Source organism: Pelobates fuscus, chromosome 3 (genome assembly GCF_036172605.1).
Source record: "Pelobates fuscus isolate aPelFus1 chromosome 3, aPelFus1.pri, whole genome shotgun sequence".
NCBI lineage: Eukaryota > Metazoa > Chordata > Amphibia > Anura > Pelobatidae > Pelobates > Pelobates fuscus.
The window spans coordinates 333,525,537-333,541,737 of NC_086319.1; the positions used below are offsets into that span (position 1 = coordinate 333,525,537).

General features: G+C 37.5%; 1 protein-coding gene across 3 annotated transcripts in view; it reads left to right on the forward strand.

Moving 5' to 3' along the window:
* The window catches only part of DMXL2 (Dmx like 2), a 124,337-nt gene that overhangs the window by 72,753 nt on the left and 35,383 nt on the right, over positions 1–16,201 (forward strand). For all 3 annotated transcript variants that reach the window (XM_063449040.1, XM_063449038.1, XM_063449039.1), the window contains exons 18-26: positions 42–1,724; positions 5,742–5,852; positions 6,713–6,882; positions 7,038–7,135; positions 8,431–8,596; positions 8,692–8,956; positions 10,343–11,418; positions 13,244–13,435; positions 15,102–15,178. In XM_063449040.1, coding sequence (XP_063305110.1) covers positions 42–1,724; positions 5,742–5,852; positions 6,713–6,882; positions 7,038–7,135; positions 8,431–8,596; positions 8,692–8,956; positions 10,343–11,418; positions 13,244–13,435; positions 15,102–15,178 — 3,838 coding nt within the window. The remainder of the gene's footprint in view (positions 1–41; positions 1,725–5,741; positions 5,853–6,712; positions 6,883–7,037; positions 7,136–8,430; positions 8,597–8,691; positions 8,957–10,342; positions 11,419–13,243; positions 13,436–15,101; positions 15,179–16,201) is intronic.

Genomic DNA, 16,201 nt, shown 5'->3' on the forward strand with positions numbered 1-16,201 from the left:
AAGATTACACTTTTTAACACCCTATTCCTTTTTCCATACAGGCCATCTTAGTTCATCTTCAATTTACCCAGTGTGCCTTGCACCGTACCTTTTAGTTACAGCTTGTTCAGATAACAAAGTGCGATTCTGGAGGTGTAGGGTGCAGACATTTGAAGAATACGGGAGCGGTGAAGAGCAACACAGCTATTGCTGGAAAGAATGGTCTCTAATGAATGATGGTCACGATGAAAGTACTAGCTCTGTAGTTGTGGCAGGGAGACCTGTTGGAGTAAGCTGCTCTTACACAGGAAGACTTGCCGTGGCCTACAAGCAACCACTGCAGCATAATGGCTGTGTCTCCAAAGAATTTTCTATGCACGTTTGTCTCTTTGAATGTGAATCCACTGGTGGATCAGAATGGGTCTTGGAGCAAACTATCCATCTGGATGACTTAATTAGAGTTGGGAGCATGCTCGATCCTCGTGTCAGTGTTGACAGCAACCTGTTTGTATACAGTAAATCAGATGTATTTCTAAACAAAGACAAGCATTTGATGCCCAATATCAAACATTTAGTACATTTAGACTGGGTATCAAAAGAAGACGGTTCACATATACTTACCGTAGGAGTTGGTTCCAATATTTTTATGTATGGTAGACTCTCGGGTATTGTTACAGATCAAACGAACAGTAAAGATGGAATTGCTGTCATTACATTACCACTAGGTGGTAGTATAAAGCAAGGAATAAAATCTAAATGGGTTTTGCTTAGATCAATCGATCTGGTGTCCTCTGTAGATGGCACCCCTTCATTACCTGTGTCTCTTTCTTGGGTGAGGGATGGAATATTGGTAGTGGGAATGGACTGCGAAATGCATGTTTATGCACAGTGGAAACACAATTTTAAATGTGTTGAACAGAAGAGCTTATTAATTGAAGACAAAGCAGTCCAGCCTCAAACCGATTCTTTTCAAGCACAGGTGATCTCCAAAAAAAACAGTGTGATTGATGGAGCTGCTATTGTAGATGATGTATTTGGAAGCCCAACTGTAATACAGGATGGTGGCCTTTTTGAGGCTGCCCATGTCCTCTCACCGACCCTTCCACAGTATCACCCAACTCAACTTCTTGAACTCATGGACTTGGGAAAAGTTAGAAGGGCAAAAGCTATCCTTTCACACTTGGTAAAATGTATCGCAGGAGAAGTGGCAATTGTAAAAGACTTGGATACTGGAGATGAAGCTGCCCCTAAACGCCACCTTTCACGGACTATTAGTGTAAGTGGCAGCACGGCAAAAGACATGATCATTACTGGGAAAGATGGAACCCGCGAATACACAGAGATAGATTCCATTCCTCCATTACCACTCTATGCCCTGCTTTCAGCAGATCAAGACGCTGCGTATTCCGCTACAGAGGAAAGTACAAAGAGGACACACCCCTCAAAACGCAGCTTCGACAATAAAGGAGATCAGTATTCTGATTTATTCCAGGTACAAGGCGTGACAACAGATGACTTCATTAGTTTTGAAACCGAAAAAAGAGAAAGCAAATCCAAAGTTATTAACCTTTCCCAATATGGCCCTACTTACTTTGGCCGTGAGCATGCCAGCGTGCTTTCAAGTCACTTAATGCACTCTAGTTTGCCAGGGCTGACACGGCTGGAGCAGATGTTTCTTGTTGCCTTAGCAGACACAGTCGCCACCACAAGCACAGAACTTGGGGAAAGTGGAAATAACTACGGGGGTAAGTCGGTTACAGTTCATTCCAAATTTTATATACAATGATAGTAGAACGAAGATTCTATTTAAAGTATAGTTGCTGCCCAAGATATTTAAATACATTATAATTGTAATTTTTGAGTTTGAAATTCTTGGTGATGGCACTACTTGCTGCTCAGTCCTGATGTTAAAGGAACACTATGACATTATGAATACACATGTGTATTCCTAATGTTATTTTAAGTCTGTCCCTAGTTATATATAGTTTTCATCCCCCACCCCCATTTTTTTTCAGTTAAAATTAATAAAGTCAATAGTTTACTTGCCCTTGCAACATCATGAAAAAAGTATGGCCTCCTACGATGATGGTGCAATGCAATGTGCCTCGTAGGATGCTCACCACGCTCGCATCCTTTGCTTCTCATAGGAAAGCACCAGTAACCAGGACTCCCCATTTCCGTACCCTCTGAAGCTGGTAATGCAGAATTTACAGTTGTACATTACACACACAAATTCTCTTCTTTAAATCTTGTTCACCCAAAATGTAAATTACAGGTGCAACCTCTAGATAAAAATGTTATTGTGAATAGTCAATAATAAATAATCATTAATATACTTTTACATCCACTAGATGGCAACACTAATACCCACAGACCTCTAAATGTATGGTACTGAAAATTAAAACTCTCTTGCAGTATGCTGTGGTTTAAGAATGTTTGTGAATCTTTCTAAATTCTATGTATCACTCTAACAGTCGTACCTAAAATGCATCTTATATTTCCTTCTCTAACAAAGTAAATTGGCACATAAAATCTTGAGGCTTGTCCTTCATGACTCAGTGTTTGTTTTTTTAATACACTGTTGATCCACACTACACTGCATTTTGAAATAAATAGTCTATTCTTTTAGTGAATGGTGTTTAAGGTTTATTGTTTGTATCACCCTTTTAAATGAAAATTAATTCAGATAAGTTAATTTGCGCCATAAAAGCCTCTCCCCGTAATACAAATCTGCTTAAAAACGTAAATGCATAAAATATATATCAGTTAACGCCTGGTGTGTTGGTTCTGAAGTGACATTTGCTTTGTGATACAAGTCATTAATTTGTATAATTAGGTATGTGTTTTCATTTTTAAACAAACCATGTTTAAACACGTCACAAGGATGACTTAAAGATCTCATTTAGATCAATTAATTTAAGAGCAACACTAAAATCATATTTGCTTACATAAAACATTGCATTTGATTGTTGTGCAAGATAATTTTGTGGGGATTTTTTATTTATTTTTGTAATAGGTAGTGCAATGCAAATTTATTTTTTTTAAATAGTTCCACTCCTAAACTATGTGTGATCATGGTTTTCATTTCTGAAGGTTTTAGACAAAAAAAAAATTCTGGATATTTACACCATAATAATAAAATACATACTGTAAATCAGGGCTTGATACGTTTATTTTGAATCTAGGAGCCAGCTAAAAAAGTTAGGAGCCAGTTTTTTCCCCCCAACAACAAAAATAACATTCTTAAAAGGAATACTACAGTTACCAGGACCACTACAGCTTAATGTAGTTGATATGGCGTCTATAGCCTGTGCCTATACATTGCTGCCTAGTAACACCTCTAGTTGCTGTTACTTGAACGGCCACTAAATTGTCTCCTATCTCAGTACTGCACAATGTGCAGCAACTACATTCAGCGTCTCCACACTCTGCATGGAGGCGCTGAACGTTCGTCTTAGCATTGATTTAATGCATCTCTATGAGGAGATGCTGATTGGTGCCTTATATTGCAGCGCATGCTCAATAGCTTCCCAATGCTTTAATATGGGAAAGCATTGGATTGGCTGAGATAATCAAGATGGCTAATCTCTGCTATGAAGGCAAGCCAGTCGCGGCGAGACCAGCACGGCATTGGAAAAAAGGGCAGTAAAACACAGTTCCCATCCAATCGGAAGGGGGCTGGTAACCTAAACATACATATTCACTGACAGACACACACACACACACACACACACAGACATATTTGCATGCACACAAATCAAACAAACAAAAAGTATACTGTGTCTCAAAGAATCGGTAACCTCTAAGTATGGTAACACAGTAATGAAAGTATATTCATACTCTATTATCTTTGTAATGCCAGGTATCAAAAAAAATAAAAAAATCCAGGAAATAGTAATGTAGGTTTTAACAATAGGCTAGAATATAATGATGTAACAGAGATACTCACACACTTTGTAGAGCTACTGAGAGCTCTGCTGTTTTCAGCGTGGACGGTATAATCCCTATCTTAAGGATATAATGCAACACTGATGGTATTGCTCCAGGAAATAAACTATGTTTAGACAAAAAGGTCCAATGGTACAAGATAACAACTAACCGTAATGTAGATTAAAAGGTAGGTATCCTACTTACATTTTCCAGAGCGTGGACCTGCTCTGAAATTGGCAAAAAATTATGGGGGTTTAGTTAAAGTATATGATCATACATTGCATAAGCCTGCCACAATGTCAATGTACCCCATTATTGGCAGGTCCTACTCTAGCTGCCTAATGTCTGCTCTTTCAAGATTAATCCACTTACTTGGGAAATTATTCCTCCTGGGACTCTCTGCAGGTCAAGGCTATATAGGGCCCTTGAATAAGGCAACTGTGACAGGGAGGGGTGCAAAACAAAGGGCTTGGGCTTGCCTTATCGAATGTATGATCATGTACTGTAAATAAACCGCCATACTTTTTTGCCTAGGTGAGGTGTTTTTAAATAAACCTATTACAATCTGTGAAACTTGAAATCTATGTTTGGTGAATGAGAGAGTGCGCTGGATTGTGTATTTTGTATGTATAAATTGGCCCCAGCAGCACCCTATAATGTATGCATGTTCAGGTGAGTGCAGCCCTAGCCAACTTTGGTTTCTCATATATATATATAATCCGAAAAAATGAGAGCACTCACTGGATTTGATTATATCTTATATTAAATTATCAGCAAACAAATCAACGTTTCGACCGTCAAGCGGTCTTTATCAAGATGCCATAACAATGCACAAGGGAAATATATATAACATACAGTAAGTTAAACTTACCCAGTCACCAAGTGAACCCCGTTAATCCGACATTCCCTGTGTCAGACGCCGTTGTAAAGACCGCTTGACGGTCGAAACGTTGATTTGTTGGCTGATAATTTAATATAAGATTTAATTCATGGTGCTCTCATTTTTCAGATTATATATTTGCACAGAGAAGCACCCTGGTTAAATGTTGAATGATTTGAACACCTAGGGGAAGAGTGCCAGAAATTTTGGAGATATATATAGATATATATAGATATATATAGATATATATAGATATAGATAGATATAGATAGAGATATATATATATATATATATATATATATATATATATATATATATATATATATATATATATATATATATATATATATATATATATATATATATATATATATATATATATATATACACACACACTCTCAAAGTATTATTTTATTTATTGTTTGAACACTCAAATAGAGAAATGTGGTGCAGGAGTTTGACTTCTCTGAGGTCCAATGGGATTGGGCAATAGCAAGTGACAGTGGGGCTTGCTGCGACTGATGCGAGTGGCTGCCCTCTCCCCTCCTGTATCCCTGTGCAGCTCTCTGCATGGCGGCAGCAAGTGAAGGGAACTGTAATTACTTCCTCCCAGCGCAGGAGGTCGTGCAGAGGAATGGGTGAGAAGGCGGGCGGCTGGGTCTGTGAAATGGCCACCTTGTAATTCCCCTGCACGGCTCTGGGAGAAAGAAATTACAGTTCCCTTCGCTTCCTCCTGGCGCGCAGAGAGCTGCACAGGGAAGGAGGGAACGGGCTGACAAATCCAAACCCTGATGTAAATAAAATATAACACTATAAAAAAAAAATCTATTGAGTATTTTTTTTTGCAGGCTTCTCGGCTTTATTTATTGTTTTTTGTTTTTTTTAAAACATGATTGAACTTTTGAAACCTATTCTTTTTTTTTTCCATACCTATTTTTTTTTTTTTTTTTAGGAGGGGACAATCTGGATGAGTGTGGCTTACGATGTTTACTCGCTATGCGTTTACATACTTGTCTTTTGACATCACTGCCGCCATTGTATCGACTTCAGTTACTCCATCAAGGTAATAGTTTGCTTGATTTTTTTTTTTTTTTCCATGTTTTGTTTTGTGTTCTTTCTTTTTAATTTTTTTAATTTTATTGGTACAATATATATATGTTTATATATATTGTACCAATGAAATAAATACATATATGCAAATATGTTTGACTTGTGATTCACTGGTTTCTTCGGATTAAATTTTAAACCTTATATTCTAAATAAAACCTCAGTACTGCTTGGTCTTGTGTTTTCTCTTGCTCATACTAATTGGACTTTTTATATGGTTTTCTAGAAACATATGTTTTTGCATTTGCTTCTTTTTACATATTAATACTTTTATTCTAAGTATGTCCGTGTATTGTTCTTCATTAAGAATTTTGTTAGTGACACTCCAAACCCCTAAAGCTATTTTGCTTTTGGAAGTGCTTGTTGCACTCCCTTGGTTGTCAATCAGGCTATTGGTCCCGTTTCTTCCTGGTTTGGTTAGCTCAGTGGAACTAAACTCAAGTGGCAGTAATTGCTCAGAGCACATTGCATTGAGCTGCATTTGAAAGTCTGTAATTGGACAGCCACAGAAAGTCTGAAAGGGGTTAGTTGGGCAATGACTTGCAAAATCTTCAGACAAGAAATCTGTTTTTAGATATACTACCAGTGATAAAATGCACAATTAGATGCATGCCTGTTTTCATAAAGGTATATCTACTAAACAGTGATGTTTTTATATATTATTTGTTTTTGGGCAGTGGAGCGTCCCTTTAAGAACCACTATGTAAATAAATGCAGCTAAATAACTGTTATTTTATGTATTTTTTTTATAAGCACACAAGGAAAGTTATTATGGCTTGAGACTGCATATATGTACTAACCAGTGTTTATTTTTAGGGTTGTCTACATGTCACTTTGCTTGGGCATTTCACTCAGAGGCTGAAGAGGAATTAATCAATATGATCCCGGCTATTCAAAGGGGTGACCCTCAGTGGTCTGAACTCAGGGCAATGGGAGTAGGTTGGTGGGTCAGGAATATTAACACCCTCCGGAGATGCATTGAAAAGGTACTTTAAATTAAAACAATGTCAATGAATTCAGATTGTTACTGCTGTTCTAAATATTTAAACATGTAAAACTTGTGTACCAGCAACCATTTACACAAAACATCTTATTTTCTAGATAATTTACTGGTTGCTGATTGATTTTATTTCATAAATAGGTTGCAAAAGCAGCTTTCCAGAGGAACAATGACCCATTAGATGCGGCAATTTTCTATCTTGCAATGAAAAAGAAAGCTGTCCTTTGGGGTTTATTCAGGTAAAAAAAAACTCTTATTGGATCCTCTATCCTTAAGTTTGGTTGTTTGGATTGGTGTTTTTAGCCATTTTTATATTTGATTATCTAAATAGCATTAAACGCCTTTTCCGTGCATATTGCAGACTATTTTGAATATGCACAGAAAAGGCACATTCAACTGGCAAGAACACCATGTTCTGTACAAACCCAGTGCTGTGCATTAAATAAGACACATTCCCTCTTTGCAAAGTGTGCAAGTAGAGATCACATTTTAAAGCTTGGTTAAATGTGGGTATTTTACTTGTGTAATCTACAAACTAAAATCAGAGAGCGTTACCATTTTTAATAACCAACTCTTAAAAAACGTGTTTACGAGTAAATAACCTCTCTAAAAATATTTATATGTGACAATTAGGGTTGTAATGCAATATCTTTTTTCTTCTTGCCGGTAAACTTTGATCCAATAATGAGAAAATTACACGAAGAGTGCTAAACACTGGCTTAAAGGGAAACTATAGTGCCAGGAAAACAAACTTGTTTTCCTGACACTATAGCTTCCCCTTATGTCAAGGCCCCCTCCCGCTGCACTGAAGGAGTTAATAACCCCTTCAGTCACTTACCTGGGTCCAGCTGGCTCACCACCGCCCAACGCTCCTCCCCCGCTGCTGGTGGGGGAGACCTAATATGCATGTGCGCCAATGGCCGCGCGCATTAGGCCTCCCCATAGGAAAGCATTATTTAATGCTTTCCTATGGGGATTCCGGCGACACTCGATGTCCTCATGCAGAGCGTGGAGATGTCGAACGTCATTTAAAACACTTTTCATGCTCTAAGAACACGGAAGCACCATCTAGCGACTGTCTGAGAGACAGCAACTAGAGGTTGAATTAGCCCTGTAATCAAAACACTGCAGTTTTTCCAAAACTGCAATGTTTTGACTAACAGGGTTTTAAGGAGAGAGGGGCAAGGCACCAAGACCACTTCAATGGGCAGAAGTGGTCTGCGTGCCTACAGTGTCCCTTTAATAATTCCCAAACTAACTGCTTTAATAGTGTTTTTATTGTTTGCAGCTTATATTCTGTATGCATCTGTCTGACCTAGACACCACAACTGAATGCAAAATATGTTCTAAAATATATATAGAATTTACTTAAATCAAGGGCAAGTTTTGATTTACTCATTACAACTTTTCATTTATAAACCAAAAAGTTGTCTGTGCTTGTGCAATGGTTCTTTTCACTGTCTACATGTCTCATTAGAAAAACTATAATCAACTCTCTTACTAAGAATATGAAATTATTTTTTTTTCCCTGCAGATCCCAGCATGATGAAAAAATGACTCAGTTCTTTAGCCGTAACTTTAAGGAGGATCGGTGGCGGAAAGCAGCCCTAAAGAACGCGTTCTCATTGCTTGGAAAGCAGCGCTTTGAGCAGTCTGCCGCTTTCTTCCTTTTGGCAGGATCACTCAAAGATGCTATTGAGGTACATATATACCAAAAAAAAAAAACACACACAACAGCTATACAGTGTGTTGATATGTGTTAACAAAGTTTTAATCGTACTATTCTTCACTGTAGGTTTGTCTTGAAAAAATGGAGGACATCCAATTGGCAATGATTATCGCACGGCTGTATGAATCAGATTTTGACAAATCGTCAACGTACGAGTCTCTTTTATATGAACGAGTACTTGGTTGCAATAAAGATGGCTCAGGTTTTTGCTGCACAAAACTTCATCCTGATCCCTTTTTAAGAAGCATTGCATACTGGATAATGAAAGACTACACTAAGGCACTGGACACTTTACTTGAACAAACCCCAAAAGAAGAGGATGAAAATCCAGGTGAGTGAATAGAGCTCTCTAGCAGTATATATGTATTATGTATTCTCCATATTTCTCTGTCCATTCAATACCTCGAGTTGTTTACAGAGACCGTTATTCCTTTTGGCATTAGTATTGTTCACTTAGGATTAGTACACATTGCAACTCTTAACAACATGTTGCACACATCACTAAAGGCATTCATTCTTTAAGAAATGTTCCTCAATGTCACCAGATATGTATAAACTGCCAAGTGTTGCTGTTTTTTTTTTTTTTTGTCTGTATGTTTTTTTGTTTGTTTTTTTAATAAATGTTTAATTATATGTGTCTTAATAATGTCAGTACATCCTACATATGCTAAACTCCCAGCATTGATTTCTAATTTAGAAAAATCTTTTATTTACAAAACATTTTGTAATCAAAATTTAACTTCAGATAAGTTAGCATTTTGAAAATCCATAACCAATAATACTTTGTCAATACTCTTAATGATTTTGGCTGATGTTTTTTCCCCTTAATTAGAAACCTCAATATCTGTGAACATAAATAATGCTTTGTAATGCACAAGCAGACTTTTAACGAGCATGGGAAGCTTGAGATGTCCTGGACATAAAACTGGCCAAAAGACCAAATAAGATTTAAAGATTAAGAAGAGATTAAAAATTGGCAGTCTATCTAGGGTAAATGTCTGCTATCGCCCAACAAATTCATAATTGGCACAGTGAGAAAGTTCTTAAAAAAAAAATAGTAGGAATTGGTATTTCCCTCGCAAATGCTGTATTTTTTTTCTTTTTTTCAGCTATAAATTCAAAGTTTTTTGACCACAAATTAATTTTAAGACTTTATCCACTCATTTAAAGGGGATAGTTTTGGCACCAAAACAGTGTCCGTTTAATTAAGCAATTATTTTGCATAGATCATGCCTCTGCAGTCTCACTGCTCAATTCTCTGCCATTTAGGCGTTTTATGCAGCTCTAGTCACACTTCCCGTAAAGAGACATCTAGTGTATAAACTTTATTGCACAGTCGGTTTAATTTAGAAGTTCCCAAGTCCTGCTCTGTTAATAGTAAAGTTAAGATCTGATTAAAAATAACTTTTTTTTTTTTTTTCAAATAGGCTGTTTGAGTCATAGCTAGGTGTAATTAGGGCTGCATAAGCAGGCACAAAAGTGATTTAACTCTTAGCAGAGAACTGGGCAATGCGATTGCAGGGGCATGATCTATACCCAAAACTGCTTCATAAAGCTATAGTTTACTTTTAACAAGTGCATTTTGTTCAATCTGTAAATATTGTAATGTGCTGTTATTTCTATGCAGATAGAAAGTAACATTTCTGTGATTGTGTTCTCATTTACACTGCATAAAGGTGACTGAAGCTGTCTGTTTCTTTTTGTTTTGTTTGTTTAGTACTTATCAAGTCATGCAATCCCGTGGTATTTAGTTTTTACAACTACCTGCGAACACACCCTCTGCTTATTCGCAGGCATTTCAGTACTCCGGAGGCCACACTGGCTACGTTAGGCTTGAAGACTGAAAGAAATTATGTAGATGAAATAAATCTGATTGAAAGGAAATTATTTTTCACCACTGCAAATGCCCACTTTAAGGTTGGCTGCCCAGTTCTTGCCCTTGAAGTTCTTTCCAAGATCCCAAAGTTGACAACTGCTATACCTAATACAGAGGACCTGAGTTTGAGTCCTGCTGGGCAGAACAGTCTAAAATCAATATCCAAACATGACCATTTGGGAGAGGGAAATGATTTAGAAAGGATCACTCCAACTTTAACTTTTGCAAAATCATCAAATTACGAAGACTCTTTATCAAATTTTGATTGGGGTTTGCCAAGCTTGAAAATTGAAGATGAGCCCCTTCAGCTTGACTGGGGAGAAGATAAAGGAAGTGAAGAGGAGGAGGAGGAGGGTGGTCTTGTATTAAAAAGTCTAGATTTAGTGCAAGCTGATCAAAGTAAAAGGGAATCCAGTCCCGAAACACAGTCTGTTGAAACTGTAAAACCAACTGGAAATGAAGTTGATGTGATTGCCGAACAGCTTAAATTTAGAGCCTGTTTAAAGATTCTCATGACTGAACTAAGAACGTTAGCAACAGGACATGAAGTTGATGGAGGAAAATTGAGATTTCAGCTGTACAACTGGTTAGAAAAGGAGATTGCTGCAATGCACAAAATATTCAACAATGAAACCGACATGAAAGATTATGCACCTGAAACACAGTCATCGAGTGACATTTTAGACAGTCAAGAATCAGTGGATAAAACGGACATTGGCTCCTATGAGCGTCACCAAATAGAGCGCCGCAGGTTGCAAGCTAAGCGTGAGCACGCAGAGAGACGGAAATGGTGGTTGCAGAAGAATCAGGCTCTTTTAAGGGTGTTTCTAAGTTACTGCAGTTTACATGGAGCTCAGGGAGGAGGCTTGGCCTCTGTTCGGATGGAACTCAAATTTCTTTTGCAAGAGTCTCAACAGGTAATGTGTTGAGAGAGAGAGTGTGAGTGTGTTTGTGTCTCTCTCATTAATTTGACTATCTACAGGAAAGGTATGTCCAAACTTGACCTGACAGCTGTTTCTCAGAATTCTATATAAGCAACATGTGTGGGGGTAATATTCAGCCCCCATCCTAAACTAATTTATACTGATGATTATAATTCTCTCCACACACATGGTGTTATTTGCTGAAAATGTGGGCAATTATCCAATTCCTTTTAATTCCTTACAATTCCATTGTCAATTCTCTACAATATACATTGTGTGTTTCACATATAGAAACAATGATGAGGTCTCGGGTGCATGTAACCTGTATTGCATGTAATATTTCTTTTGTCTTCCGGTTTTAACAATTTGCGGCAGTCTGCCCTAGATTTCCCTAGAGTGATGGTTATAAAAGACTACATTTAATCCACCATTGCCCTAGTTGGCAATATTACTGATTTGCCCTGTTCCTGATAATTAAGAAGTGATTTTTATAACCCAACACTTGCGTGACCCAGAATGACTCTCACCATCACAAAGAACACCTTAGTAAAAGTGCATGTCTAATATGTTACTGGGCCCATGATGTCTTGTGATAATGAGCTCAGCTTCACGTTTTGTCAAAATAGCCATTCTTTCTACCACAATACAGATGTAAGAGCAACTACCCTGCAGAGTATAATGATATAGTCTAATAAGTATTCTCTGGCCGTGAAGTGTTGTCTGACCTCACAAGTACATTAGTAGCACTGATTATGTAGCCTTGAACAGGATTTCTGTATGTAGTCACAGTGTGAAGTAGCTGCACTTGAGAAAGTTGAAGGCTGAGTGGAAATTATGTTGCAGATTGGCTCTCAATCACCTAATATTATACCATCTCTAACTGTAGAATCATGACAGAGTTACAGTGTATATGTGTCTATTAGCATCCTTGCTACAATGAACCATACAATGGGAGTGTGATAGGTAAATTAAATAATGATAGCCAAATTAAATAACGGTTTAACCCAGGGCTTAAAATTTCAAGCCTTATGCTGATAGCCATGGCACACTCACCAGGGGTGAAATTCCTACTCACCAGAGCTAAATTTTCATTCACCAATAGTGGAAAATTAAATTTTTAGCCTTCCTTTAACCTATCGATTATTTTTCATTTTTTTATACTTTTTTGTTTCTTTCTTTCTTTCTTTCTTTTTTTTAATAATCTATGTATCTGTTTAATTATATACCTTGTTTATATACCCATATATTATATGGATGTTATTATTTTTGGCCCAATAAATCTCTACTTGCAGCTATTTTTGTTAATATTATTATGATATGATATATTTACCCTGCTAATATATATTATAAAACATCTATGTAATATTTTTAAGTAAAAGGAAACTATATTAATTTGCATTCCTAAATTAGGATCCTGGTATATTGATTGAACAATTTGTTGGTGTTTTGCAGTGTGTGATATCAAATTTCCTGTTATACTGCTCCTATATTATGTTAGAAAGCCCTTGTCTCATTGTGGTTATCAAATATATGTGTGCTATTCTCAGTAAGGATCGTTGGCCTTTGTCAGTGAGATATTACGTCATTTTGTAATTTGTCACTTGTTTAGTACTATATAGAAAATAGCTTTATGCAATGATTGCACAGGTGATAATACTACTAAATGTCAAACATGCATGCGGTTCACCAATGTGACTTTCTCTGCTCCTGAAAGACCAAGCGCTTGTCTGTGTTCTTTTGTGGCTGAACTTAAAATTACATTATATTGTAATTAGGGAAACTGACAAATCCCTGTATTTTTTTCTCTTTTTATGTCTAGGAAACAACCGTAAAGCAACTTCAGTCACCCCTTCCACTGCCTACAACCTTACCCTTGCTATCGGCAAGCATTGCAGTGACCAAAACTGTGATCGCTAACCCTGTTCTCTATCTTAATAACCACATCCATGATATTCTCTACACTATTGTACAAATGAGAAATCCTCCCGATCCTGACAACCAAAATTCAAAGGTAATTCACATGTCAAAAATACATCATGTAGGGGGTAAGTGAAAATTAGTATAATGCTATATAAAGCACATTCTCTCTCTTAGTAAAATGGTTTCTAATTGTTTCAGTAGTCATGCTTATATAATCTTTATTATTATTATTATTATTGCCATTTATATAGCGTAAACAGATTCCGTAGCGCTTTACAATATTATGAGAGCAGGGATTTAGCTATAAGAAAACTAACAGCATTGATAGGATGAAGAGGACCCTGCTCATACGAGCTTACAGTCTATAGGAGGTGGGGTGTAAAACACATTAGGACAGGAAATGGCAATCAAATAAGGTGGAAGTGAAGCAGAGCTGGAGGAGAGAGAGTGCTGCCCGTTAGGAGAGAGCAAGAGACAGGTATGTGAGGTAGAGGTTACTCTGGGAGGCCATAAGCTTGTCCTAAAGAGATGTCCTAGGGGAGAGTCTGATTGGGGTAGGCAGGCTATTCAAAAGGAAGGGAGCCGCCCGCGAGAATTCCTGCAAGCACGAGTTGGCTGTATGGGTGTGAGCAGCGGACAGGAAAAGGTCACGGGCAGAGCGGAGAGACCGAGAAGGGACATAGCTATGGATCCGTGCAGAGATATGAGGGGCTAGAATTGTTCAGTGCTTTCTATGTGTGGGTTAGCACTTTGAGTTAGTATATATGGGGTGATGGACCGCTATTTTCTTGACCTGTTCACTAAGGGCTATATATGTTGAAATTAAGGCTAAGGTTTGCGTTATGGTAGTGTGGTGCTAAGGGTGGAATGTAGTATATGTGTTAGGGTATTGTAGAGGTTAAAGGGATACTCTAGGCCCTGTTACCATTTCATCTCATTGAAGTGGTTATAGTGTCATGTTTTCCCTGTCGTCTTCCTTCTATGCAGCCTTAAATCTTTTTTTTTTTTTATGGTTTAATGCTAAATAAGAATCTCCGATAGTTTGAATTAAAGAATGAAGCATTAATTTGAGTTGAAATGGGCAGTGATGATTGGCTGCAAAGGTCAGCTAACCTCATTCATCCTATCACAGCTGCCCATTGCCGGTATGGCCAGGATAGAGCGCAATCTCTGGCGGTCAGGAATCCTCATTTAGTGTTAAATTGACGTTAGTCGGTGTTAAACTGTTTGATTGATAGCACTGACTGGAGGGACAAAGCCAAGGGACTCCAGGAACTTGAACCAATTTAATGCGATGGAATGGTTACAGTGCTAAGAGTGTACCTTTAAATGTTTGTGTTCGTGGAGTGTATGGATTAAGGGTAGTTTTTCTATTAGGGAGCATATAGTTGTTCCAATGTTGCCCAAGATTAGTAGAGGTAACAGTCCCAGGTTGCACTTATTTTGACTGATGCCATTAAAATAGTGACCTATGCTACTCATGAATGTATCTCCTATTGATCTCTGGCAAACCAGGAAATGTATGTTAAAGCTCACCCAAAGATTTGGGATTCCCAAACTGGAAGGAGATGATCTGCATTTTATATGCCTTTCAATTTGGGGAATGCACATATATATCACCATTTATACTGCATTTTGCAAAATGATTACAATAACAGGCAGATCATGTAATGTCTATAACGTGTTTGCTGTGCATTTCATTATATGATTTTTACAAAAGTGTATTTATACTAACATTCTGTGTATTACTATTCAAGGTCTACACCCTTCACTTGTTGGCAGCATCCCTCTCTGCTTCAATATACCAAGCACTGTGTGACAGTCACAGCTACAGGTAACACATAACCTCTCTGCTTTGTCTCTACACTCTTTGCTTTTATCTGCACTGGCATGCTTTGTATATTCCTGTCTACATTTTACTCTGTTAGGACCAATAAACCTATTTAACAAACATATCGTTAACTTGTGTAGATCAGACATGTTGTGCCTTTTAAATGGACGCAATAATTAATGAATGACTTATACAAGTTTGCTGCACAGCTGGGAAACACACAGGTGCAAAAAGGGAGAAACTGTTCTCCTCCGCTATAGGCTCATGATCAAGGAATAGTTTTCAAAGGTTTACTAAGAACAGTTATATTTTCAAAATGCCTTTAATCCACTAAATTAAAATGCAAAGCTCATCCCTCAGATAAGAGGGCTTCTGTTTAGTGCACTTGAAGACTTGACCTTCATGAAAGCATTTATGATCTAAAATACCCTCCTTTAATCTTTTGTCTGCTCTGGCATTTCAGTAAAATAAATTAGTGATTTCTCTTGGCCCAACTTATATGAAGGTTGCATTGAAGAGTTTTATAAACAGAGGGTATTATTTGCCAGAAATACGTTTCCTTTCAAATTGCATTTATTCGCTAAAAGCAATTTTTTCTTGCAACCCTTCAGTTTTGGAAAGATACATTTATTTTAAACGTTGACATTTACTGTTTGAATGTAAAGTTGGTGTGTTTCATGAAAGATTGAGTTTTATAGCAGTCCATAGAAAATGGTTTTGTATGTGGAAGTACTATTTTGTAGAACTAGTTCAGCAGTTTTCCAAATAAGTCAATACAATATTTCGAATGTACTTTCTTTATTACCGGGACCACACGATTTCTCAGCACACTCCCAATCTCCTTAATCCGGCTAGCACCTAATTATTTACCTTACTGAAATCTTTTTAACTTCCTATAAGGTAGTTTGCGGTCCATTAATAATATCTTAAAGGGAAACTCCAGTGCAAGGAAAGCAATCTGTTTTCCTGGCCCTGCAGGTCCCCTCTCCCTCCCACCCCCCACCCCCCACTCTCCGGTTGCTGAAG